Below are 26,411 nucleotides of genomic sequence, written 5' to 3' on the forward strand. Positions count from 1 at the left end.
TATAAGCCGCAGGGTCGAAAAATGGGAAAAAAAGGCGCGGGTTATAGTCCGAAAATTACGGTATGTTAGGAAAGTAAACAAAGGAGTCCAATGGCGACATTTTAGGCGAGGGGAAGAGAAACTCCAAATCCTTCTACTTTGGGTCTCTAGTTGTCTTATGTTCATCTCTGCAGAGTGTTCAGGGCAAAAGTTTGTACCCTTCAGCATAGACTGAAAAAGTTTAAAAGGAGTGTGTGAATGTGTGCAGAGGCTCAAAGAGGATTTAATGATAGATACTGAAGTTTAGGATTGTCCCCTGCAGTGCAATATCCAACACCACACACACACACACACACACACACACACACACACACACACACACACACACACACACACACACACACACACACACACACACACACACACACACACACACACACACAGTTGACTTGGGTCTTTCGCAGTGTCATCTTCTTTAGTCTGAAAACCTGCAATCCTCCTCTCTCTCTGTATCAAACTTTATTTTCCCCCCAAAGATCAATTTCTGGAAATACATGGTGAAGCTTAATGGAAGGATCGCAATCTGACAGAGAATCTGGCCCAGATGCTGAAATCACAGAAAAAGGTTCCCTGAAACTTTTGAAAATAGTACTTTCCTCCCCCGTTCCCTTTGTGAGGAAATAGGTTGACTGCCACCATAGGGCCAATCTAATCCTAAATGAAATGCTACCTCGAATTCCCAAGTATTAGTGGAACGAAAACCTCCAGTTTCCCCTGCAGGACCCCGTCAGGGCCTTTCCCTGGAGGACCAGTTAATACCCCAATTTATCATATTTCTCCATAACTGATGTCAGTTGGTGTTTTATACCAGGATCACCTGCAGTAACTGTGTGCCAAACTGGTCTTGTGTTCTGTTGTGAACTATTATGGGCAATAGCGCATTGCAATGATCAAGTATTTATGTAAGACGACCCGGAAGTTAGCATTGCATGCGTTCCCCCCCCAAAAAAAGCAATGGGATTGTTCCATTGGACTTGATTAGCATAATAAACTCCGCACAATCAAACAACTTTGTGATTTATGATCTGTCAATGCAATCCGAAAGGCTACTAAAAAACGTTATCACAGTCATATGAACAACCGCTAGGCTATGTTTAGGATGACTTGTGTCGGCATGATGACAGTAGTGTGCCTGGTCGAATGATGGTCATACTCTTGAACTGTTACTGTTTATGGTACACACTTGCAAGTATACCAACCATTTAAGAGCTATAAAAGGTAATAAAACAAAAATAATTAGCTATTCACAGATAAAACATGTTACTTTCCTTGCATTTCTTAACCCGACATTATCTAATGAAAACAAAATAATGCAATTACATCTCCTACTGACAATAAATCATGAAACATTACCGTTTAACCGTTTTTAACTGAAAGTGACCAAAATTAAGCATGTTTGGAGTTTTAACCATATGAACTAGAGTTACTCTAAAACACACAGTATGTCTTTATATTAGCAGGGAAGCTCCGTTGTAAAAACTGCTATATTGCAGTTTTGCTAATTCAAAAGCATGTAGACAAAACTCTGCAATACTACAAAATAAAACCACATAACTAATCAACAATAAAATAAAGTTATAACAAACCTTGTGCCCTTATCAGCAAGGTGCTAAAAAATCGATGTAACTCATTATTATTTTTTTATTTATCCGTCATCTATCCCTCGTTATCTATGCTCGTTATTCATGTGTGAGAAGTGTTTACACTTCTCCATCGACCATTAACTTCCGGCAAAAGCCCCTTCAAAATAAGAGTCTCGATTGTATTACTACCAGAATAAAAATGCAAAACGAAAACTTTACTATATTGGGATAAAAATATAACAATTTCTATAAAAGCTAACACATTTAAAATAATTGTTAGACATAAAGGTAAATTACAATGACGTTTAGTTGTTTATTTACTCACTTTTTGGCAACAATTGTTTATTATATATAATGTAGAAGCTTTGGATATGTGTTTCAGGTTTGGATATTAGTTTCCCTCATATTTTTGTCATGTAACAAAATGTGAAAATCTCTAGATCTTATGTCGACCACAGACCTTAATTCAGACATCTATCTACAACACATTTCTGTCTTTGAGGGGATGGAACTGGAAGTGGTAAAATACTAAGTTATGTCCAGGTTTTAGGACTCATTCCTGTACCACTCTGGGACCGGCTACTACAGTTTGACCCTGATAAATGGTTACATACTAAATCTAATTCCAATCTTGTTAAAAAAAATGTTTTCAACCAAACTGTTACATTTCTAAAAATGGGGAAGAATTATTGCAATACTCCAATACATCAAAATAAAAAGAGATAAATATACTATCGTGCAGCTGGATTTATTTGTATTTGTTTAATGCTGTACACAATTCTGTGTTTGCTCTTATTTCAAACTAAAACAGAATTTGTAAACTTTACATTCGGTAGGCCTAACCTATAATTACATCTTTAAAAAACAAAACAAATATCTTGGTTTTTATTTTCTAAGGTCACATTGTTCTGTTGTAGCAAAAAACATTGTATTGATATTTCTTCTATTTTGTATTTATTTAGCGTTGCATTTGATATTGAGGTAATCTAAAAGTAACAAAAAGTAATCAGGTTACATTACTTTCATATTTGTATACTAAAATAAGGTTTGTATTATTATTTTGTGTCCAGGTACACCAAAAAATGACTGAAATGTATTGTACACTTTATTTTGTATATTTGTTTCTATACAATACAATGTCTTAAAGTTCATTAAGTTAGATGAACTTCATATTTTTGTTTTAGCTAACTTAATACAATCTTTTGGAACTTGTCAAATGTAGAATATTTAGTATTGTTTGTATTGAACTACAAAATAATCTTAAATAATTGTGTTCTATTGCAAAGTATGTTGCTGAATTATATTTCTTTCAATTCCAGGTTTACATTACGTATCTGTGAGTTATGATTGATATCTGTCAGGCCTAGTTAGGGCAGAGAAAGACAAGAAATTGGATCATTCGCCTCCAATTACTGTCACCCAGATAAAGTGCTCACGGCACACTAACGAAGCTGGCGCCATGCCCAAGCTTAAATCAATTAAGACAAAATGATCTATTTACTCCAGTAATTAGCCCGCACATTAGCAGTTATTACCATGAAACACATTTATTCCTTAGTTCTCCTGCTCTCTTTCTTCATCTCCACTCTCTGTCAAGACCACACACTTTATGCTAAATGGGAAGTGTGCAATACACTAAATTTAATTGAATTGATTAAATAATTAGAGACATTTAAATGAGTCAATTAATGAGTCAATTATAGGAGAACAGGCGGATGTAGGGGTTTATGTCCCGCAGGATTCAGGGGTTTATTAATAACAACAGGGATTTTAACGTCTTGGCACCAGGGAAACCTAATCCCTCACTGTCTCTTTAACCCAGAAAGCTTTGCTCCGTGGAGACGCCGTCAGTCAGTCAGTCAGTCAGTCAGGCAACCCAATGCAGTGTCTGACAGTATATACTGAAGAGAAAGAAGTATAATACCAAATGGGACCATGAAGTATTTTCTACTTCAGTAACAAAACTTCCAAGACAGTGTAAATAGGAATATATTTATTTATGTACAGTCTCACTTGTGCAGTGAGTCCGTAATCTCTCTGTTCTGTCACATAATCCACTTTTCCACTTTTGGATTTGTCTCAATATTATTTGTGTGAACAGATCAAGAATCTCTGTGCAAATGTGTGATCTATAAATGTAATAAATGATATATTATATATCTAATATAATTATATATGTAATAAAGGCTTTAGATGAATGCAAAAAATACTTAGAAACACAGACACATCTTTTTGCAAATATGGAAAAAGATTTAGAGTAGATTATTTTTCAGACAGGCGGGAAAGTTTGTGTGTAAAAGCCGATCTACAAACAGAGAGTTGAGATCCACAGGCGCATTTCCGAGACATGTATAGCCGCATGTCATCATTTCAGAGCTGGTTGTCTTGGTGGGACCCAGCAAACGATGTGGGCTTCGTAAATAATTGGACATCCTTCTGGGGAAAACCTGGTCTGATTAAGAGAGACGGCATTCACCCTACTCTGGAAGGTGCAAATCTCATTTCGGCAAAAATTTCAGAGCTTTGTGGGCTTAATCCTTGACAAACTGGAGTTGAGACCAGGACGTGGAGTCGCAGTTTTAGACGCTTCTCTGCGCTCTCTCCAATAAAATACCCAATATTAACAGCGTGTGCGTCTGCCCAAGGACAACTTAAAGTAAAACCTAACAGAGGTTTCATACATAATAACTTTATAAAAGTAAATGTAACAACTACTACCAGTGGTGGCTGGTGGAAAATATTTTTGGTGGGGCTGTTGATATAGTGAGTAAAAAATATTTTTTGGGGAGAAATTACCCCTTAAATTGGGACTTCTGGTGATGTAATGGCCCCATAAAATCGTCGTTCTAGGGCCAGGAATGACAAGGCTGAGTCGGGCTGAGTATGCTAAACTAGAGAGAGAATCGCTGTCAAGGGGGCTACAACTACAACAAGATGAACATATTTGACCGTGATTTAATTGTAATACACGTTTCAAAATTATGCCGAAGTAACAACATACTGATACCGGATAGTAAAAACCATGAATTAAGGCTTTGACAAGTCTGCAGACAGACGGCAGGCGAAAAACCTTTTAAAATGCGTGTTTTTTAATGGAGATTTGGCTAAGCTAACGTTGTAAATGCTCCGACCGTCCACACTCACAACAACGGCCTATACAGACATAAATAAACCAGCGACTGTATTCGCCATGACACAGACAGTATGTGGTTTGTACTTGTTTAACTTTTGTCTCGTTTCTAAACAGATATGAAGAGCTGTGAGCTCTGAGTGCTAAGAGCTAACAGCTGTGTTGTTTTTCTGGGGAGCTCATTGAAGATGACGTCACGGCTCCGCCTACACTGCGTTACTATAGATCAGGGGTTGCCAACACGTCGATCGCGAGCTACCAGTAGCTCGCGGAGGTTTTCCGAGTAGCTCACCAGAGGGCGCTAAAGTGCAGTTGACATGTTGAGACATATTTATTTATGTAGTATATTTTGAGAGTAAGAAAGATAGAGAAAAAGAAATGTAAGATGCAGTCATGACAACTGAGGAAGGTCCGTCAAAGAAGAAATCTAAAATATACTACTTTCATGACGAGTGGGAACATGAATTTTTATTTACGAGCATCAAAGACAAGTGTGTGTGTTTAATTTGTGGCTCGAGTGTTGCGGTGGGGAAGAAGGGAAATGTCGAGCGGCACTTCACAAAACTTCACGAAAACTTTTCAAAGGAGTATCCCGCCGGCAGTTGCCTTCGCGTTGAGAAGGTACAACAATTAAAAGCTACGCTACAAAGGCAGCAGTCATTGTTCACGAAGCCTGCCAAGAAAGCTAGCCTAGCTACAGAAGCATCGTTCCGAGTCGCTCAGTATTTGGCAAAGAACAAAAAAGCTTTCACTGATGGCGGTGTTCTTAAGGGAGCGATGTCTGTTATGGCAGAGACTTTGTTCAGAGACCACAAGAGCAAGTCGGAGATAATGTCTGCCATTGACGATGTGCAACTGGGAAACAACACTGTGGCGAGGAGAGTGTCGGCGCTGTCAGTGGATGCCATGGGACAGTTGGAGCGGGACATGGTCAGGTGCAAGTGGTTCTCCATACAGTGCGACGAGTCGGTGGATGCGAGCGACACAGCTCAGCTGTCTGTGTTCATCCGGATGGTGTTTGAGGATTTTACGGCGAAAGAGGAATTTCTGACACTGCTTCCACTCAAAACAACAACAAGAGGTGTGGACGTGTATAATTCTATTAAGAATTATTTCATAAATAAAGGCGTGCAAATGGAGAAGCTTGTATCCATAACAACTGATGGAGCCCCGGCTATGAGAGGTCGCCACAACGGTTTTATCGCAAATTGTAAGTCAGATCCATATTTCCCACGTTTCCTGAGTTACCATTGCATCATTCACCAAGAAGCACTTTGTGCCAAAGTTATGGACTTCAATCACGTCATGAAACCTGTGATACAAATAATAAACTCTATCCGAGCGAAGGCAAAGCAACACAGGAGCTTCAAAGTTTTTCTTGAGGAACTGTCAGCTGAATATGGAGATCTCCTTCTCCATGCTGAGGTGAGGTGGTTGAGTAGAGGGAAAATCCTACAGCGCTTCCTCTCCTTGCTGAATGAGGTAAAGCTCTTCATGGAAGAGAGGGGGGAGGACACCTCCATCTTATCTGATGCTGGTTGGGTACTTGACCTGGCCTTTTTGACTGATCTGACAGGAAAATTAAACCAGCTTAACCTCCAGCTACAAGGCAATGGCAAAACAGTATGTGACATGATTAGTGCTGTAAAGGCCTTTAAAGCAAATCTGTGTCTATATCTCCAGCAAGTAAAGGGAAATAAATTGCATCATTTCCCCTCTGTTCAAAAAGTACTGCAGGAGAATAAAGCTGCTGCTGGCTTTCTTGACTTATCAAAGTACTGTGACTGCTTAACTAAGCTTGGGCAGGAATTTGAGGACAGGTTTCTTGACTTTAAACAGCTTGAGCCCTGTGCAAGTTTCCTTGCTAACCCATTCAACATCGTGGATGTTACTGACATGTCTGAGCAACTGGCCAGCCTTTTCATTCTCAGTGCTTCAGAGTTGGAGCTGGAGATAATCAATCTCCAGAATGACATTCAGCTGAAAGCACATCAGATGGACAAAGATTTCTGGAAGCTATTGGACCCAGAGAAATTCAAAAACATTCAAACTGCTGCACTGAAACTGTCCTGCTTATTTGGGTCAACATATCGCTGTGAATCAGCATTCTCTGATATGAACTTTATCAAATCCAAATTCAGGACAAGACTTACTGATGAACACCTCAATGACTCAATCAGAGTGAATTTGTCAGGATACACACCCCAGTACAGTGCTCTGGTGGATGCTATGCAGTGCCAGGTGTCACATTAGCTGAGTCAGGAGAAAGACAACAATGCAGTGACAGACTGAATGTTTGAAGACATATGTTTGCTTGATGCAAGTTGAGAAAAGCACAAGCCATATTCCCCTTTTACATGTGAAACAAATTTGTGAAATGCTTGAAATAATTTAAATTATAGAGCTAGAAATGTTATTATTACAATTAGGAACTTTGCACTCTTATCTGTAAAACTGTTTACTGTAGTTATTGATGTTAAAGCAGAACTCAGTATTGCATGGTGATTATTTGTCTTTTTTTCTCTTCATGAGAAAGTCAAGTTTATTCATGTTAATGTTAATGTTTCTGCTCTTGAGTCACGAATGTGATATGTGCACTGAAATCTATATAAAATAACATGAGTAGCTCTTGGCCACTTTCTTTTTTCAAAAGTAGCTCCCGGTTAGAAAAAGGTTGGAGACCCCTGCTATAGATACTACCCCAGTTCCTCACGAGTCTAAAAAACAACTCACGTCAACGCACGTAAGCAACGTGGGCGCCAACGTGGGCGCCAACGTGAGCGCTCTCGTGACCAAAATATTTGACGGCGCTGATTGGCTGAAATTATGTTTCGGCGACACAGTTTACTATTGAGACTTTTGCAACGTGCTGGTTGCTGCTGTTTGGCTCGGGGGCAGCGCCCCGTAATGATAAACTAATGCCAAGGGCAAGGCCAGGCAGGAAACATGTGACTTATCAGCAGTGTTGTGCTAGTTACTGAAAACCAGTAACTAGTTACATTACTAGTTACTCCCTTTCAAAAGTAACTCAGTTACTTTACTAATTACTTGCACCCAAAGTAATGCGTTACTGTGAAAAGTAACGTTTTAGTTACTTGAAAAAAGGACTCCCAAAAAAAAAAAGCTCCCATTAATGCCCTTATAGCCTTCATTTAAGTACTGTTATTGCATTGGAGAATAATACAATCTGTTGATCAACTTGACATGAATTTGCATCACTGAACTCTGCTAAGCAATGTGGTCTATACAAAAACAAAGATATGTTTCAAAGTGCCAATTTATCGTCGTCAGAGAGCGATTCCGGTTGATACATGGCAAAGGCTTTCACAAAGTTAGAGCCGTTATCAGTAACCGTGGAGGTAACTTTTGTTGACACTCCATACAAAGAGTGAATGTGGTCAATCTCACTAGCAATAAGATCGTACATGTGCCTACCCTTTATCCTTTTACAGGCCAACGCAGCTTTCTGGAGTTGTAAAGTGTTTGGATTTATCCAGTGAGATGTTATCCCGAGGAAGCTTCTGTTGTGGACAGACCAAATGTCTGCGGTGGTCGAGATGTATTCCAGCCCCTCAAATGTTTTATTTAGCTCGCTATCCATTTTGGTATATTCTTTCTCCAGGTAGTTGGAAAACGTTTTGCGTCCCATATGCCGTGTGCCGCCCGGACATGGTATCATGCTTACTAGCTCCCTGAAAGCGGGTGACTCCACTGTAGAAATAGCCTGCACGTGTTCAACAACATACCATGCAATGGCTTTATCCACTTTCACCTGACTAGCAGTCCCTCGGTTGAAATCCAGCCGCTGTTGCTTGGGTGGAGGTGGGGTGGCGTCGGATGGCTCTGGGTCTGTGGTCTTAACTAATAGCTTCGTCCCAGCATGTTGTTTTTGCAGATGTTTTAACAGATTGGAATTGCTGTTTTGAGCAGTAGATAGGATCTTTGACCCGCCAAGACACAACTTACACTTAACTAACACATTCTTTTCTTTATGCTCGAGAAAAGTAAAATAGTGAGCATATCTCCATGCGGAGAAACTCGACTTGTGCTCCGCCGTCGCCATGATAGTATTGTTAGTAGGCTAACTAAACACAAACACGCCCTGACACAGGAAGTATCTAAGTACATTTACTCAAGTACTGTACTTAAGTACAGTTCTCATCTCTGTTCGCCTCGCTGTTGGCGCCGCTCACCAACGTCTGGGAGCCGAGACTATATAAAAAAAATAACGGAGTAACGCACCATGTAGTAACGGTAACTGAGTTACTAAATTTAAAAAATAGAGTAGAGTACTAGTTACTGCCCAAAATAACGGCGTTACAGTAACGCGTTACTTTGTAACGCGTTAGTCTCAACACTGCTTATCAGTAACTTTAGACATCGTAACACCATTTTAAACAAGATTTTATTGTAGATTATACATTTTACTGATACCAATTGTATGATATTTACCTTGTTCATTAAAAATAAAAAATATAAAATATATATATTTTTGGAATATAGATTTTGTTAAATATTTTTATTTTAATTTAATATTTTTTTTTATATTTTTTTTTGTATGTGGGAAGAGGTGGGAATGCGCCCCTAGCGCCCCTATGGGCCAGCCGCCACTGGTGTTGTGTCTATTGTAAGCTTGTCACTCAGAGTAACCTACAGTTAATTTAGCTGCTGGAGAAGAAAGATCAGGGGGGAGGGGGGGAGAGAGCTGTGGTTGATGGGCCATTAGTTGTGTAAATACACAGCTGAGAGCTGCCGTTTCATTCAGACTGTTTAAAAAATGGTAACAACGGACTATTTTTCAAACACAGCTTTGGGATCCTGATCTGCCGACGAGAAATTCGCCGTTTTGAATCCAAAATAGGTCGTTTGTGTGATTAATGTAGATCTGCAATAAAAATATTTTTGGGGTATGGGGGGGTCTGGGACCCTTAGTAATCTGCGGCCGTGAGCTGTTATGTGCCATCATGACATGCATGGTGTTCTTTTTTTATATATTATAATGAAGTGCGAGCTGTGTGCTCGAGTCTTCCTGCCTTTCGGCTCTGCTCTCATGGATGTATAATAAGGCTCTGCTGCTCCGAGATGATGGTCTAGCTTCAGCAGCTACATTACATACGGGTGCGTTCGTTAATATTAACTGCGCGTCCGGAGTCACTGTGGCACAGACTGGACCGCTGGTGAACAGCTGTTAGAACGGACCGTTCAGGTGTTCAGAGCAGAGCTCCCGGTCGGAGCGGCAGAGCGTGATGTGAACTGAAAAGTTTTTCTGTGGCAATATTATTTAAGGAATCGTTGAGCTAGCTAGCTAGCATGTCACTATCTGCTAACTTTCGCTTTAGCCTTCTATTTCTAGTTTTTTTCATAGGCTATAAACAGAGGTGGTATATATATATATATATATATATATATATATATTTATATATTTATATATATATATATATTTATATATTTATATATATATATATATATATTGTACTTGAGTAAAAGTAGAAGCACTCAGATCTTGTACTAGAATAAAAGTAGAAGTACTCAGATCTTGTACTTGAGTAAAAGTAGAAGCAATCAGATCTTGTACTAGAATAAAAGTAGAAGTACTCAGGTCTTGTACTTGAGTAAAAGTAGAATCACTCAGGTCTTGTACTTGAGTAAAAGTAGAAGCACACATATCTTGTAGAGTAAAAGTAGAAGTACTCAGGTCCTGTACTTGAGTAAAAGTAGAAATACTCAGGTCTTGTACTTGAGTAAAAGTAGAAGTACTCAGATCTTGTACTTGAGTAAAAGTAGAAGTACCAGAGTGTAGGAATACTCTGTTACAGTAAAAGTTCTGGATTCAAAATGTTCCTCAAGTGAAAGTAGAAAAGTATTCTCATCAAAATATAGTGAAAGTAGCGACAGTAAAAGCAGTCATTGTGCAGATTGGTCCATTTCAGAATAATTTATATGATATGTTTTATAATGATTGATCATGAAAGTGTTCTCAAAGCTGGTAAAGGTGCAGCTAGTTTGAATGACTTTGTATACTGCAGGGTAGCTTGTGGATTTGCTCCAGGTGGAACTAAAGTCTGATTTAACACTTGATTATATTTGACATCATTCATCCACATCTGTAAAGTAACTAAAGGTATTAAATACATGTAGGGGAGTAGAAGTACACCATGTACCTCTGAACTGTAGTGGAGTAGAAGAACAAAGGAGCAAAACATTGAAATACTTAAATAAAGTACAAGTATCTCAAAATTGTGCCCAAGTATAGTACTTGTTGAGTTTATGAACTTAGTTACTTTACACCATGTGGCTATAAAGATAGAAAGACTAAGCCTTGCACAGAGGCAAGAAAATACATTTTCAAAATGCTCAACAGTGCTGCCAAAATTATAAACTGACACAATTAAAATAAATGCTTTTATATATTTCTATTAGATGTGACTCTTTGGCGTTTCTGTTATTATTAACACTGCTGCTTTAGTTGTTCTGACTGCTGAAATCCTCTGTTATTCCTCATTTTAAAGACGAAATTCCGTGGGGTGCGGGAGCCGGGGTCTCGGATCCTTGTCACCTTTTTCATACAGATGAGTTTGCATCCCAAAGCCTCAGTCACCTTAATTCATGTAATAAAAACATCTCAGGTCAGTAACACTCAAAGCTAAATGTGCAATACCATGTTCAGCTATGTTACTATTTATAATGTTATTGTTGTTACATCAGAAGATGTACATATTGAAATGATTTCTTAACTTACAGTAGGCTATTTTTTACAATGTGTGTTGGAAGGATTTATTAAATTACTATGAATATTGTCATTGTTGAAGGCTTTTAGAGAAGGATGAACTATAAGCCTGAATTACATTACATTTATACCTAAAAACATAAAAGCCACAATAAATAAATCACAATTATTCTAGTTATTTTTACCTCCCATATTGCTTTCAACCCACCAGCTTTTATGGTGTTGTTACGTCACTAACTGTAAGCTTGTCAGATACAGTCTATGGTCACTCAGAGTAACCTACAGTTAATTTAGCTGCTGGAGAAGAAAGATCAGGGGGGGGGGGGGGAGAGAGCTGCCGTTTCATTCACACTGTTTAAAAAACGGTAACAACGGACTATTTTTCTGAGCGGATGCATGTCAATTTAAATCAATACATACAATTATTTTTTAAATCAATAAAAACATTTTCTAAATCCATAACAGCATTTAAATTAATATTGGGAGTCATGTCGTTACTTTGTTGAGAATGTGGCCATGTAATAAGCGGGATAATTTGCAGCGACTTGTTCCTTATGGGGAAAATAACACCCGTCATGCAGACCAAGATCCCTCCGCTGCGCGTTGGGATCCTGATCTGCTGACGAGGCTCCATTAAAATATAAATATTTTTAGTGAATTACTGAGTTTAGGCACGTTAATAACGTTTTAATGAAGTTGAATACAGTATATTCATATGTGTCAGTGATTTCATGTCAATTCAGCGAACATTAACATAAATGATCGTGGTGAAGATGATGATTAAATTAGGATTAAAAATCGAGAGCCGGGCTGCATTTCCTCCCGTTCGTTTTTTTCGACTAAACAACATTATTTTGTTAAATAACAACATGGTGATGTTTTGTAAATGATTACATGTCTCTTATTTAGCACAGAGTATGATATCCTTGACATATGGATCTTAACAAAGTTCCGCTGTACATCCAGCGTACTGTATCTGACTTTATTTCACATGAGCTCCAGTGTGGAACCCCACTGCACCCCCTGGTGGATCAATGATCCATTGCAGCTGGCTTCATTATAATTACATTTATCTATCACGGGGGCGGTCTCAAGTCAAGCTGGAGGTTTTCCCTTGAGCGAGGGCAGATCACGTACCAATCACGGCCCTTGCGTTTCAAACTGTCTGAAATGAATCGCTACATCTGTATATATATGGGTGGATATATGCATATATATATATATATATTCGTGCATATATGTGTGTGTCTGTATATATTTATAAACTGTATATGTTCCATAATTCAATGGACAATGGAATTGTATTTTTTTCATACCATCAAACATATGTTCATATATAAAGTGGGTCACTATACAAAACGAAGTGAGATAACTGTTTATGAATATCTGCTCAACTTTATGTAAACTTGTGTAACTCATGAAAGATAAATGAGTGTTTCAATAAAACTATTACATATAAAAATGTATAGTGCAGTTTTTGTTTTCATTGCAATATTTTTTTTTATATGTATCAATATGTAGCCATACATGGTCCATGCATATATTGCAATATATTTCAAAAATATAAGGACTACTTTCCCATATATGGAAATGTATGATCCAATATATTGTATTATATTTTCCAATATATTACAATATATTTTTGTTTCATAAGGGGCACTGCACGTGGAGATGTGGACGCGCAGATTACGTAAGGCATACACATTCAAAGTAAGAATTAACAGTTTTTGTTTAACCTCAATGTTCAACCCAATTCCAAATGACGTGGGTTTAGCCAGTCGCCAATTTGAATAAACACATAAATCTCCTTTTTCAATCAGGGCATCGAGTAAGGGCTTCAATGCAGAGAGTGGATCCAGGAGCAATCTTGATGCGAAGGTTAACCCTCCAGACTACAAGGCGTCGTCAGTACAATGTTCCTGCACCAAATAGTCTATGGCAGGGGTCAGCAACCTTTTTGATATGAAGTGCCATTTAAAAAAAAAAATGTTATCAGCGTGCCAACTATCGAGAATTATCAACGGGGGGGGGGGGGAGTTGAGGAGCTTGACGCTCGTCTATCAGCAGGAGGGCAGGGGAGCCTCGCTGCGGGGAAGCAGTGTGTGGACCTGTCAGCGCAACTTACACGATGCCGAATTTAACAAACACATTTAAATAATTGTATTAAACGGCATAATAATAAGGACGATCGTCCGTTCTTTGATTCTCCAGAGCACACATGTTATGATATTAGGGTCATGCAGAGTGAGATGAGATCGCTGTCCCTTTAAGAGAGAGAGATAGAGAGAGAGGGGTGTGGCTTGTGCATGTGTGTTTGTGGATGGTAGAGCGACAGTGAGCGAGCATGTGTATGTTTCTGGAAGTGAAACGGGAAAGCAGAAAAACAGAGGTCCGTCTGTGATGTATTTTGTGAAACAGAAGAACAGCTAAATAAATGCAACGGCCTCCCAAGAAGAGCTCGCCTCTCTCCAGTCATTTAAGCTAAAGTGGGTTATTGAACCTGAAGCTTGTTGCTTCTGCCCTCCTCGACTACGGTCTGGGAGCCGACAGGAAAGTTCAACACACATGGCCAGTCCGCCCCTTTGTAGCATATTATTTCGATGAGAGATGAGCAGATCGCCACTGGGCTTTCAACTAAATACACAGCCACGCATAAACTGCGGCATTTGTACAGCTCCTTATGGGTAGCTACTGCAATTAGAGAAGTGCTTTCCTCCGTGGTGAAACGATCAGCACTGCACCACGGAGGAAAGCGGCAGAAAGTCACCTGTAGTCAAGGAGAGTGGGGCTGCGTTGCGTGCATGGCTTCCTTCTGCAGGTAACGGGGAGACGCGCTCTGGCGGCGGTCTCGTTCAGGATCCGAAAATACAATTTAAATATTTTGCACACTTATTCCACTTATTCCTAGTGTGCCACTGGTTACGGTGCCGCGTGCCAGGGGTTGCCGACCCCTGGTCTATGGCATATAGACGGTAATCACAAGCTGATCAGGTCCGTTTTTCCTGCTGCTTTTTGAACTGTGTCCATCATAATCTAGTCGGCCACTGCTCTTGAACTCCTGTCCTCAAGTGCTGCAGTCCTGCAGTTCTTTGTTCCAAGCCTGTACCACACCACCTGAAATCGCTACATCATGTGAGAAAACAGAGGTGAAGGTGTGATTGCTGAAATAAGTAGGCCTATCTACAGACATTGCACCCTTGGAAGTATTGAGTGTGAGACCAATTTGAAGGCTGAGGAAAAAGTAACATTAAAAGATATATGGCCAGGTCATTAATACTTAAAGATGCCTTTATCCTTTTTTAATACAAAATATAACAATGTCAGTGCATGACATTAAGGATTTTGGGAGATGGCCCTGTGGGCCATCTAAGCTAATTTACAGATGGCCCTGAGCCAGGGGCGGACTGGGACTACAAATCAGCCCGGGACTCTTGACCGGCCCACTTCGGTGCCGCCGGCCCACCGCGGTGCTAGTGACTTACCGCAGAGGTAGACATTAAGGGTAAAATGCCACTGGCATTATATTATCACTGGCCCCACCATTGTAACCAATGGCCCGGAGCATTCGTACAAAAAAAAATCGACTAATAATGAAGAAAATGAACACATTTGTTGCAATAGTAATGTATGCCCAAACTACATTACTACTTGTACTACAACATTTGAATCATCAGTTCTTCCTCATTTTCCTCAATTGTTCATATTTGGTTTATTAAAATAATGATATTGTGGTCATTGTTAAAAAATGTCTGCTATTATTATGAGTATTATTATTTGTATAATGCACTTTCTGCCTTCCTGTCATTAGGATTTAGAAATGTAATGGCTATGTAATTGATTTGATGAGAACCTTCATTATCCTAAACTGCTGGGACATTTCGCCAATACCTTTATATTGTCTACTCTTCACTTACTTGTCAGCATAGGTCGGCATTGATGTACAGAGCCGACAGAAGACCTTGTTTATATTGGCATCATATTGAGAGGTGCAGCCAGTGACGCTTCCTAAAACCAGGAAGTAAGCTGCTGCTTCCCTCGACAAAAAGCAATGGGATTTCTCAAAAGGGTATTGGAAAATAGTTGGAAATAAGGTCTGTGGAAAACAAACCTGTTTGATAAATGCACGTTTTGTTCAGCTGGATAATCTCCACATGTCTACCCTACTTTTATAATGTTCAAATCATAAATCTAATCGATAGATTATAAAAGGTTTTTAGGGCGCGTCACTGCACCACTAGAAGCCAACTCCATCGATCAAGCTGGCTGAAACTTTCTCTCCCTCTTCTTCTCAAGCTCCCTGTCACTCTCCTTTGTGACTTTCTTTTATTTGAAGATTGTTTTTTGCCCGGCGCTTGGCCGGTTACCGCTGGTATTAAAAACATTTTGGCGAATGGTTAGGTGGCGCGATAGTCTGTAGCAGTGGTGGGCCGTCAGGGCCAGCAAGGCCTTCTCTGCTGGCCTAAACATCATCAGAATATAAATTAAATTTTGATATATTTTTTCCACAAATATGTATTAAATTATTCCCTGTAGTCTATTCTCTTCATTTCATAGCTTTCCTCTTGGTTGCGCTGCTTCCAGCCTCAGAACGAGATTTGGAGGGTTGGCCTTTATGTTAGAGTTTTTATCCAATCATATTTCAGCCATAATGTGTTGCCAGGGTCCAAGAAATCTGCCCTTAGGCCTTCAGAATCAACAGTGCGGGCGCCTGTAGATTAAAGTGAACGGAAACAAAACTGTGGCGTTAACCAATCAGATTTTGAGTTGGCGACAACGGGCCAGCTAGCAGGCGTACGATGACGTTAGCACGTGCACGTCTTTTGATTGGATACGCACTATTGAGAGGCAGAGCTATGTAGAGCTAGCAAACTGAACTTGAATTTGAACGAGCTAATTTGTGTAGATTTCTACAAGCTGTTTTTTTTCAACCCACAATGGCTGAAGGAGGAGAAGAGATCGATTTGGTCGCAGATATAATTACAACGCCATTTTCAAGACGAACTTTTCAAGAAAAGCTAGACATCGTGAGAAGAGAACGGCCAACCCCGACGCTAGCGAGCCTATCACAGCGGGGGAAAGGGTTTGTCCGCCACTTTCAAATCACTAACTACGAGCGGTACCCCTGGCTCACAGCCTCCGAGAGGCACTGCAAATTGTACTGCTGGGAATGCCTGCTATTTGCAACTGATCGATTTGGTGTTTGGAGCCACACTGGATTTGCAAACTTGAGTTGTCTAACCAAGGCAGCAACGAGACACCAAAGCACGGCTGGGCACTTACAAGCAATGGTGCTTTTGAAAACCTTTGGGGACACCCGAGTGGATCTACAGCTCAACGAACAAGTGCGCCGGGAAACGGAGCTCCACAACGAAAGGGTGAACAAAAATAGGGAAATATTGAAAAGACTGATTGATTGTGTCCTTTTTTTGGGTAAACAGGAACTTTCATTTAGGGGACACGATGAAAGCGCCGAGTCCAGAAACAGAGGAAACTACGTGGAGCTTCTTTCTTTGCTTGCTGAGAACAACACAGACTTGCATTACCACCTGTCCACAAACAAAGTGTTTACTGGGACGTCAGGCAAAATACAAAACGACCTGATTTATGCTATTGCTGAAGTGATGGGAGAAGAGATCAAAATGGAGATTAAAAAAGCACCCTTTGTCGCTGTTATGGTGGACGAAACGACAGACGTGGGTAATGTAGCACAACTGGCACTTGTCCTGCGTTATGTGACGGACACAGGTGTCAAGGAGCGGTTTGTCAGATTTGAAGATGTTACAAGCGGCAAGCGAGCTGATGACATTGCCGCTCTTATTTTCCGTTTCATGGAGGAATATGAATGTAGTCTGGATAAAGTTGTGGCAAAGTGTTATGATGGCGCAGCGGTCATGGCATCTGGACTAAACGGGGTGCAGGCTAAAGTTAAGGAGAGGGCACCTATGGCCTTATTCATTCACTGCTATGCACATCGACTAAATTTAGTACTGACTCAAGGGGCCTCAAAGCTTAAAGAATGCAAGGTCTTTTTTGCCAGCCTCAATGGCCTTGCAGCATTTTTCTCCAGATCCCCTAAGCGCACGCAACTGCTGGATGACATTTGCAAGCGTCGTCTTCCTAATGTTGCACCAACGCGGTGGCAATATACATCGAGATTGGTCAATGCAGTCTTTGAGAAGAGAGTTTCCCTAAAGGAGGTGTTTGACCACATACTGGAACATTATGAGGAGTATGATGGGGATACTATGCTTAGCGCTGATGGATTTAATGCACGTCTGGATGATTTTGAGTTTTGTTTTTTGCTTGAAACATTCAATGGGATTTTTAAGCATTCAGATGTGCTCTTTGGAATACTACAGAAACAAGCATTGGATGTACAATTCTGTCTGACAAGGGTGAACGAGTTTTGTGACACAATTGAGCGAGAGAGGTGCCAGTTTCGTCAGATCTACGAGGACACAGCGCGCATCTCAAGTGGTCCGAGCGCACGCAGAGGCCCACGTACAGCACAAGGAGACCTTCGCGCATACTACCAACAACTCCACAGCAATATTCTGGACAACATTCTTTGCCAGATACGGAGTAGGTTTCAAGACCACGAAAAATTAATGTTTCTCTCCCTCCTGGACCCCCAGCACTTTCAGACCTACCGAAAAAAATTCCCGCATACAGCCTTAGCCAAATTAACACAGAGTCACGGAACACTGTTCGATCTGTCCCGGCTAAAAACAGAACTGACTGTAATGTATGCCATGACTGATTTTGAAGGGAAAAGTCCCACTGATCTCCTTGATTTCCTTAAGCAGAAAAATCTGAGTGAGAGCATGGGGCAGCTTTACACATTGGCATGTGTGGCAGTGACTATCCCTGTGTCCACTGCTTCTGTCGAGCGGTCATTCTCGGCCTTAAAGCGAATTAAAACTTATGCCAGAAATTCTACTGGACAGACTAGGCTTTCATCATTAGCCTTCATGTCTATAGAAAATGACTTATTGGTGGAACTGAAACGCACAGATAAACTGTACAACAGAGTCATTGAAGTCTTCTTGAGGAAAGAAAGGAGGATGGATTTTGTATTCAAATAATCAGTTGTTTTGGTGAGTACAAAGCATTTTATTTTTTATTTTATTTTAATATATTTTTGTCATTTTATGTCGTTAATATTAAATCAATATTAACGAATTAATATATATGTAATTAAAATGACAAATATATAAAAAATAAATGTTTGATGCTTCTGCAAGAGATATAGAGATGTGTGTGGCGCACTGGCTCAGCTGTGCAGTAAAAGTACTCAAGGAGACTTGTTGAATTGTTTTGGTTTAACCTTTATCAAAGTGGACATTCAGTGCTAGGAATACACTTTCACCACTGTCGCAAATATATCCTCATGAACAAATGCAAATTATTTGTTTGTTTTCTTTTATTTTCAGTGAATAGTTTGTGTCTTTATCGTCACGTTTCTTTGGGTGCGACAATGCGCTGTTTAGTGAACAAACTTGGTTTGGTGGACTTAATAAAACTTTGTAGACTAATGCCTTAAAAGCCCCTTTTATTTTAAAGTTTTGACCGTATCCAAGCGATCTTAAAGCTGGTAGTTTAACACTCTTAATTGTAAATGCGGATATATTGATTATAAATGCTTCGGAAATATTAATATAACTCTGTTGTACTTGACTATGTTAAGGTGATGCAACGCCCGGTTATACTGCGTTTCTGTCTAAATGTATAGTTTCTAGAGCCATGGCGTCATAATGATGGTATTAAGAGGTGGAATAATTCAGGTAGGACTGTGTAGGACATCACTGAAGGCCTAGGTGTGAAATGCACGGCCCGCCACTGGTCTGTAGTGAAGGAGCGCGCTCCCGCTCACGGGAGCCTGCTCGCGCTGCGCTCCGCAGCAAACAGCTGTTTGCTTTTCACCCAACAACGACAACCGACTCACGGAACTCTATGTTGTAGCGTTGATAAACGAAACAATTTAACTAAATTGCTAGTCAAAATACCAATACCACAGAACAATTCTTTAAAAGCAATATTTTGAGTGGCCCGAGCGGGCAAGTGGAAAGTACGTTATGCTGGCCCGGGGTGTCTAAATAGTGCTTCCGGGTCAGCGGGCCATTTATAATGTCGAGCCCTGCCGGTTACCGGCCGGCCCACATCGTCCGACCGGCCCACTTCAGTACCGGCCCATCGGGATTCGTCCCGAACGTCCCGATGGCCAATCCGCCCTTGCCCTGAGCCCAATAGAGATTGCTCTGAAAAATTTGCGCGGACGAAATGGCACGAAGGGTTTGGGGGGCCTCCCCCTAGAAAAGAAAATATTTTGAAGGTCTTACTGTAGATGCTGTCTGGTACATTCTCTAGACTGAATTATAAGATGAACCACCACAATATTATATTGTACAATTTCAATTTTATTCTTCATTTAACTTGTTTGTTCTTGTTTTTGTTTGCTCGCTTCCATGCCCTGCATAGCCATAAGAAATACTTAAGTTGTTGGTCAAGACACTTTTTGAACACATTACATTCAGTTGTAACTGCCAAAACAAACATTATTTACACTATTATGGCTCCTGTTAAAAATGTTTGTAATGTTATCTACTGTAAGTTGGTCGAATGAATGCTTCCTCATCCGGAAGCTGACCGAGCAGACCCGAGCAGCAGTCGAGAGGAGTTGAGAGGAGCCGAGCGCATCCGCGAAGCACACAAAAAGGCGACGTCAGAGTTCCCGTTAGCTGGCAAATCTAAATCTCTTTGGTCAAAATAATTTCCATTTAGCGCAATACCGCTTCAGTTGCGCCACTTATGTGACAGACAAGAATAGTCAATTCTAATGTCTAACACTTAATGTGGAGAAAGAGATGTCCTGTATGGGTTGATTGTGCGTTGATCTGTTGGTAATGCCTCGGGGTTCCGGTGGGCATGTAAACAAAATAATGCTGTGCTATACTTTGTGTTCACCCAGTTGCATAGCGACACTTATTGTTTAGGTGTCTTTTAATAAGCAGGTAGTCATATCATTAGCTAGAACTAGCTGGATCTGATCGATATGGACATAAACGCGAGTGAAGTCTAATCTGACGGGAGAGAGAGATTAGCTGCTGCTGACGAGTCGACACGCAGCGCTGCATGATCACATGCAGCGGTGAGCGGACAAAACACACACTTCAGGTTAGAATATCACACGTAGCTATTTTAATTACCTCTCAAACTACCGTAACTAGTTATAGATATGTTTAGTTTTACTGTCGGGTCACTCATTACTGAATCCGCGAGCTGCATGATACTGGCATAATAAGATTGACCGATCGTGCCACCAGCAGGTGAGGCTTCATTGCCCGAGCTAAATACTAGATGGCCCCGGGCCATCGGGCAGTCCTTAATATCGAGCCCTGAATGTTAAGGGTTCTGTATGTTAGTTAGTTGAGGATATGAATTGAACTCCTTGTCTACTCATTAGATAATAATTTAGTTTGAATTTCAAACAAAAACACAATTAGATGCTACTAAAGGTACAGTCCTTGCATGGGGGCAAGCCCTCTACCACATACATCCTAGCTAAATATGAGCTCTTCTGATAGTACCATAATGTCAGTGGTGTCCAATTTTATCCGCAAAGGGTTGGTGTGAATGTGTTCCAACAAAGCAGCGACACATGAAATCACAACTAGTTGGTGCACTGGAATCGGGTGTTTCTCTGCTTGGTTGAAATGCACCCACACTGACCCTTAGTTGGGACATCCATGATGTATTTTAACAAATGTGTGTAAGCTTTGACATACAAAATGATTTATAAGCATTTTCAAAGGTATGAACATGATCCAGAATATGTCTCAATTCCAAACAGTACCATGAAATTATATGTTCACATGTTCACATGAAATCACATGTTTCCTCTTCATATTTACTCTGTTAGGGCACTGTAATAGCACCTGAGATGGTCAAATCAGTGTTAGCCTACTAACAATCTCAGGACCCATTGGCAAAGTCCTTTTACGGAGATTAGCCTACCGGAAACCAACATTTTAGCACCTTGTGTGATTCCATCTTTAATAGAGATGAGAGGTTAGATGTTGGAAAAAGGTACTTTAAAATATAAATGTTGTCCACCCAGCTGACAAATCTGCTTGCCTTGGTAAAGTAAATTAAGCCATTGAATTACCTTATTTATGTACAACTTTTTTTAACTTAAAGAAGGATAACATGCAATGTACAATAATGTTGGATATTGCAATGGCAATAATGTTTTGTGATATTGCAGGACATGTTGCTATTGCAATATCCAACGTTATCACCCAACCTGCCACAACCATACCCCTCCAACCCTATTCCTAACATAGCTTAATGAACAAGATGTGCCTTTATCAACTGTGATTTGGACATGAGGTCCCAATTCAATAACCAATTAATCCTGTTATATTTCACACAGATGGAGAATTGTTGTTCATGGTGGCATTGATGGATTCTCCAGGCTAATTGTGTACTTAAGTAGTGCCACCAACAATAGAGCTACAACTGTTCTTGAAGGCTTCTTGTCTGCTGTTGGCCAATATGGCGTGCCATCTCGAGTTCGGTATGTAATGTCCTACAAATGTCTAATAAATGAAGTACAATGAGAATTATTTGACTAAAATGTATTTTAATAGCATTTGTAACACAGGTACAATTATCAAAAAGAAAATGAGTGTTCGGAATTTCAAACAAGTGTAATGAAGGTGCTCTTTGGTAATCTTAAAACAGAGCTGGGTTACAACCCACGCAGAACGGCACAAACAGCCTTCTTCAGGGTATGCTTAGACCAGGGGTGGCCAACTAGTCAGAGGTTAAGAGCCACATTTGTTCTATGTTACTGCAAAGAGCCACATCAAACACACAGTCACTGATACCGCTTGTTTCAGTTTTTTGTTTTCTGGAGACAAGATTTCAACCACATCACTGATGCATTTTTGTGGCATTGGGATATATATTTTTGAAATCCTCTGGAGCAGAGAGAGGAGCTGTGGATTATTGTTATTGATTAATGCATCAGTGTTTCTTAGGGTCAAAAACACTAAACTCACAACTTAAAATGAAAGCGTTTAGTTTATTTAATAAAAGAGCACATGTTCAATGTGAAAAGTGACAGTAGATTATTTGCAATTTGGTGCTATATATGTATTTAAAAAAAAATAATATTATATATATATATATGTTTTGAATTTCAGGGGGGGCGCAGGGCTCAGTTGGCGCCCCTCCAAGACAATTGTAGGGGAAACACTGGATAATGTTTAATCAACGATAGGTTTCCCCCCCTCAAAGGTGATTGGTTCTCTGCATCCAGGTATTATTGTGATTGGCTCTTGGGCCACATCAAAATTAGACGCGCTGTCATCCTCTCATACTGACACCTGACACCACACATACACACGTAGGGAGAGCCGGGACGAAAGTAACACGGGACGAAAGTAACGGAGCGATTTTATCCGAGCCCAAACAACTTTGACCGGCCAAATTACGTCAGAATGGTCAGCATTCAATACTTACCAGACCTACTAAATATCAGGTTTAACTGTCAGGAGTAGTGTTGTCATGATACCAACATTTTGGTTTCGATACCGATACCAAGTCAAGAATTACGATTCCGATGATTTTTCGATACTTTTCTTAAAAAAAGGGAAACAGTCTTAAATGTAATTAGTGTGCTTTATTTCAAACCAGAACCATAACCATAACACACACTTTTAAACAATGAGAACAATAAATAAAATAAATGACAAGAATTCGTATTAAATAAAATTAATACATTTCTTAGAGACAGGCCTCGTGGTGTACGTAGGCTTGCCCTCACTGTCAGAGATATAGCTAAAATACATCAAAATTTCGCTTCTGGCGTCTTTTTTGTCAACAAACCGAGGCGCAGCGGCAGTTGCACTCCCACTTGCAGCCATGCTTTTCGTTTTCTCACATGCTCTGGCAGCTAGCGCGTGCACGAGAGAGGGGAGGCACTTGAGCGTGCTTGAGAGGGGCGGAACTGCAAGGCACGGCTGCAGTGCAGGGATTGGAAGCAGAGCGCTGAACACACACGGCTCTTATTAAAACGGCGCTTTCTCACCGGAGTACTTTCCCCCGTCATTCTTAAAGTACCGATAGTAATGAAACGGAGGAATCGTAACGTTTTTAACGGCAGGGTATCGCGGTATACCTTTCAAGTATCGGTACACCGTGCAACACTAGTCAGGAGTCAGTGTCTCTCCCCCAAACTCACACAACTCGATATGAACTGAAGAGCCGCATGAAACTAGGCAAAGAGCCGCATGCGGCTCGAGAGCCGCGGATTGGCCACCCCTGGCTTAGACCCTGAAGAAGGCTTTCCGAGAGAAGACCTTTCTTTTGAAGGTACAATTATGTTGGATAGTCATCTTCAGAAAAATGTACTTTTTTCCCCTTAAAGATCTGACAAGGGGGGTGAAAATGTTAGGGTTGCTCATTTCATGGTCCAAACACAAGGGGAGAACAGGAGCTCTCATATTACTGGACGGAGTTTTCATAACCAAAGGTATGGAGGATTTAAAAAATATAAATTATTAAAGTACAATGAAACCGAGAGAAAAAGCATGTCTGTCCACCCTCACAAAACAATACTTACATTCAGGCGGGGCAGGGGGTGATAGCGGAGCGTTTTACTGGCAGTTCATAAAAAGTTCATTCGTCACTACCTAAAATCCAGCTCTCACTTCGCTCATCATTGTGTTCACACTCCAGTCTGAACATAAGTGTCAATCAGCCATTACTAGTAGAACCTTGTACAACTTTTTCATCCTGCTAACTGTTGAATAATGTGACCTGCCAAAAATACAATATAAAGGCTGTATTTCATTCTTTCTTTTACAGAATTGAGCGCCTTTGGAGAGATGTGTATGAAAATGTTCTTGATCTGTTCTACACAATATTCATCCAGCTGGAGGCCCAAGGATTACTCAATCCTGACCAAGAGATTGACCTGTATGCACTACACAGGTGCTTCATGCAACATATTCAGCATCATCTTCAGTGTTTCAAGGAGGCATGGAATCACCATGGGCTGAGGACTGCAAGCCACCGTTCACTTTTACAGTTGTGGTTACTAAACAACAGAGAGGGACAAGATTTCTCATAGGTAAACAACGTTTTTTAGATGATGTAATGTATCCCATCTTATTCCCTGGCTCAATTATTTATTTAAAATACATGCAAAATGACCCACATTGTAATTGCTTACACATTCTGAACGACTTTATTCCTTTTGTATGTCAGGTTGGTGAGGATTATGGTGTGGACTGGGAAGGACCACATACCCCCTGTGCATCTAATGTCTTTGTTCCTGAGATCCAGCTCCTGCGCCCATTGAGTGAACAAGATCTTGTGGCCCTACCAAACCCCCATGTTCCTTTCAGTCAGGCATTGGCAGTTTATCTTGAAACTGTTCAAACCCTCAGTTATGTTGAACCCAGAACCTTAGGTCAGGCAACATTTTTTTCGCACGATTTCAGCAGTGGTGGAAGAAGTACTTAAAACCATTACTTACGCAAAAGTACCAATACAACAATGTAAATCACAAGTCAAAGTACAGACATACTATCAACAAAAATGTACTTTAAGTATCAGCAGTAAATTCTGATGCAGCATCTTACTGTTGGAGCTGCTCCAGCTGGAGCTAGTTTTAACTACTTTATATAAAGTTAGGTAGTTTAGTCCAGTGTGTCCCGACCCCTCCTAATTTGAACACAGTGCACTTACGACCTGCTGGAGAATGAGTGGGACATTTGTAGGCAAGAGTGTGCTGTATTTGGGCTTCGAGGCCAGACCGCTCAATATGATTTTTGGATATTTCCTTTGAAACACAGTACAAATTATGCACTATGTGCATGCTGAGCATTTTTAAACGAAATGTTATAGGGAGGCTATTTGGGTAGACACTGCAGCCTAAATTGTCACTAAATCTACCTCTCCAGCAGTAACAGTATTTTAGAACTATGTTTTGTGCATAAGTAATGAAGCAATAACAACTATTTAAACAGCTCTGGAATGAAATACATGCAGCCCTTTAAGAACAGTAGTCATTTAAAATAAACTGAAATACTTTCAAAGTTGTAGATCACTTATTTATTTGATTCCATCTCGAGCTAAATACAATGGACCAAACATAGAACAGAAAACATTGGAAAAATGTCAGATATCTATGTAACTGAACTACCAAGAAATAGAACCCTGTGAATAAATCAATTTTTAAATGTTGATGGGTCCAAAATGAATGCTTTGTTTACCTCTGTGGAAGATATATGACGTTTGGTTGCTGCTTCTAACAAGGCTTGTGAGCCAAAAGTATAACGGCATTGGTATCACGTGGTATCTCTGTGTTGTCAGCGATCAAAGTTGCCAGATAGTGTGGAAACCAACAACAAGTAACAACTGACATTAGCACATATTAGCTATTTTAGCTGAACAACAATAACCCACAAAATTACAATCCGGCATATGTCAACAAAACCAACTACAACAGACATCACCCTGACAACCTGATAATCCCTGGTAATGAGGGATACATGTGACATTGAGTCCAACCTAAACAAGACCAAAGCCTGTGTCAACGGAGTTGAGGCAGGCCTGAATGTCAGTAACGAATGCTTCATAATCATGATAGTGTGCAGGAAGACGGAGCGTTTCAAAACATGTTGCAGATTTGGGAAAGTTGCTGCTGACCACTTTCAGCGTCAGTTCACTGGGTAGAAGTTCCCATCCGGTCCAGAATTGGAGGAGTGCTTTGAGCTGTGCACAGGATGCTATGAAAGGAGAAGTGAAAAGTGTTAATCTAGATCTTAACCTATTTTTTTTGCATTCAAAGATCACTTTAAAAAGTTTGGATGACAGGCATTCAAAAATGTGTAATCCGTGGGCTAGGATGATGTTAGAA

The 26,411-nt window shown here is 40.3% G+C and overlaps 2 protein-coding genes and 1 long non-coding RNA gene across 19 annotated transcripts in view; 1 reads left to right on the forward strand and 2 right to left on the reverse strand.

The window, feature by feature from the left end:
- The window catches only part of LOC307039311 (uncharacterized protein), a 794,762-nt gene that overhangs the window by 430,041 nt on the left and 338,310 nt on the right, over window positions 1–26,411 (reverse strand). The window lies entirely within an intron of this gene.
- The window catches only part of LOC307039110 (uncharacterized protein), a 46,192-nt gene that overhangs the window by 8,271 nt on the left and 11,510 nt on the right, over window positions 1–26,411 (reverse strand). For 5 of the 14 annotated variants that reach the window (XM_079680911.1, XM_079680913.1, XM_079680910.1 and 2 more), the window contains one exon: window positions 25,589–26,280. The exons of the other annotated variants lie outside the window; for them this stretch is intronic. In XM_079680911.1, coding sequence (XP_079537037.1) covers window positions 26,063–26,280 — 218 coding nt within the window. In that variant the 3' untranslated portion in view covers window positions 25,589–26,062. Of the gene's footprint in view, window positions 1–25,588; window positions 26,281–26,411 lie in introns of those variants that run through there. 14 annotated transcript variants of the gene reach the window in all.
- LOC307039111 lies at window positions 24,028–26,153 on the forward strand. The gene is made up of 2 exons (XR_013808147.1): window positions 24,028–24,617; window positions 24,755–26,153. It is a non-coding gene; the product is annotated as an uncharacterized lncRNA (long non-coding RNA).

This window comes from Notothenia rossii (assembly GCF_949606895.1).
Source record: "Notothenia rossii genome assembly, chromosome: 5".
Classification (NCBI taxonomy): domain Eukaryota; kingdom Metazoa; phylum Chordata; class Actinopteri; order Perciformes; family Nototheniidae; genus Notothenia; species Notothenia rossii.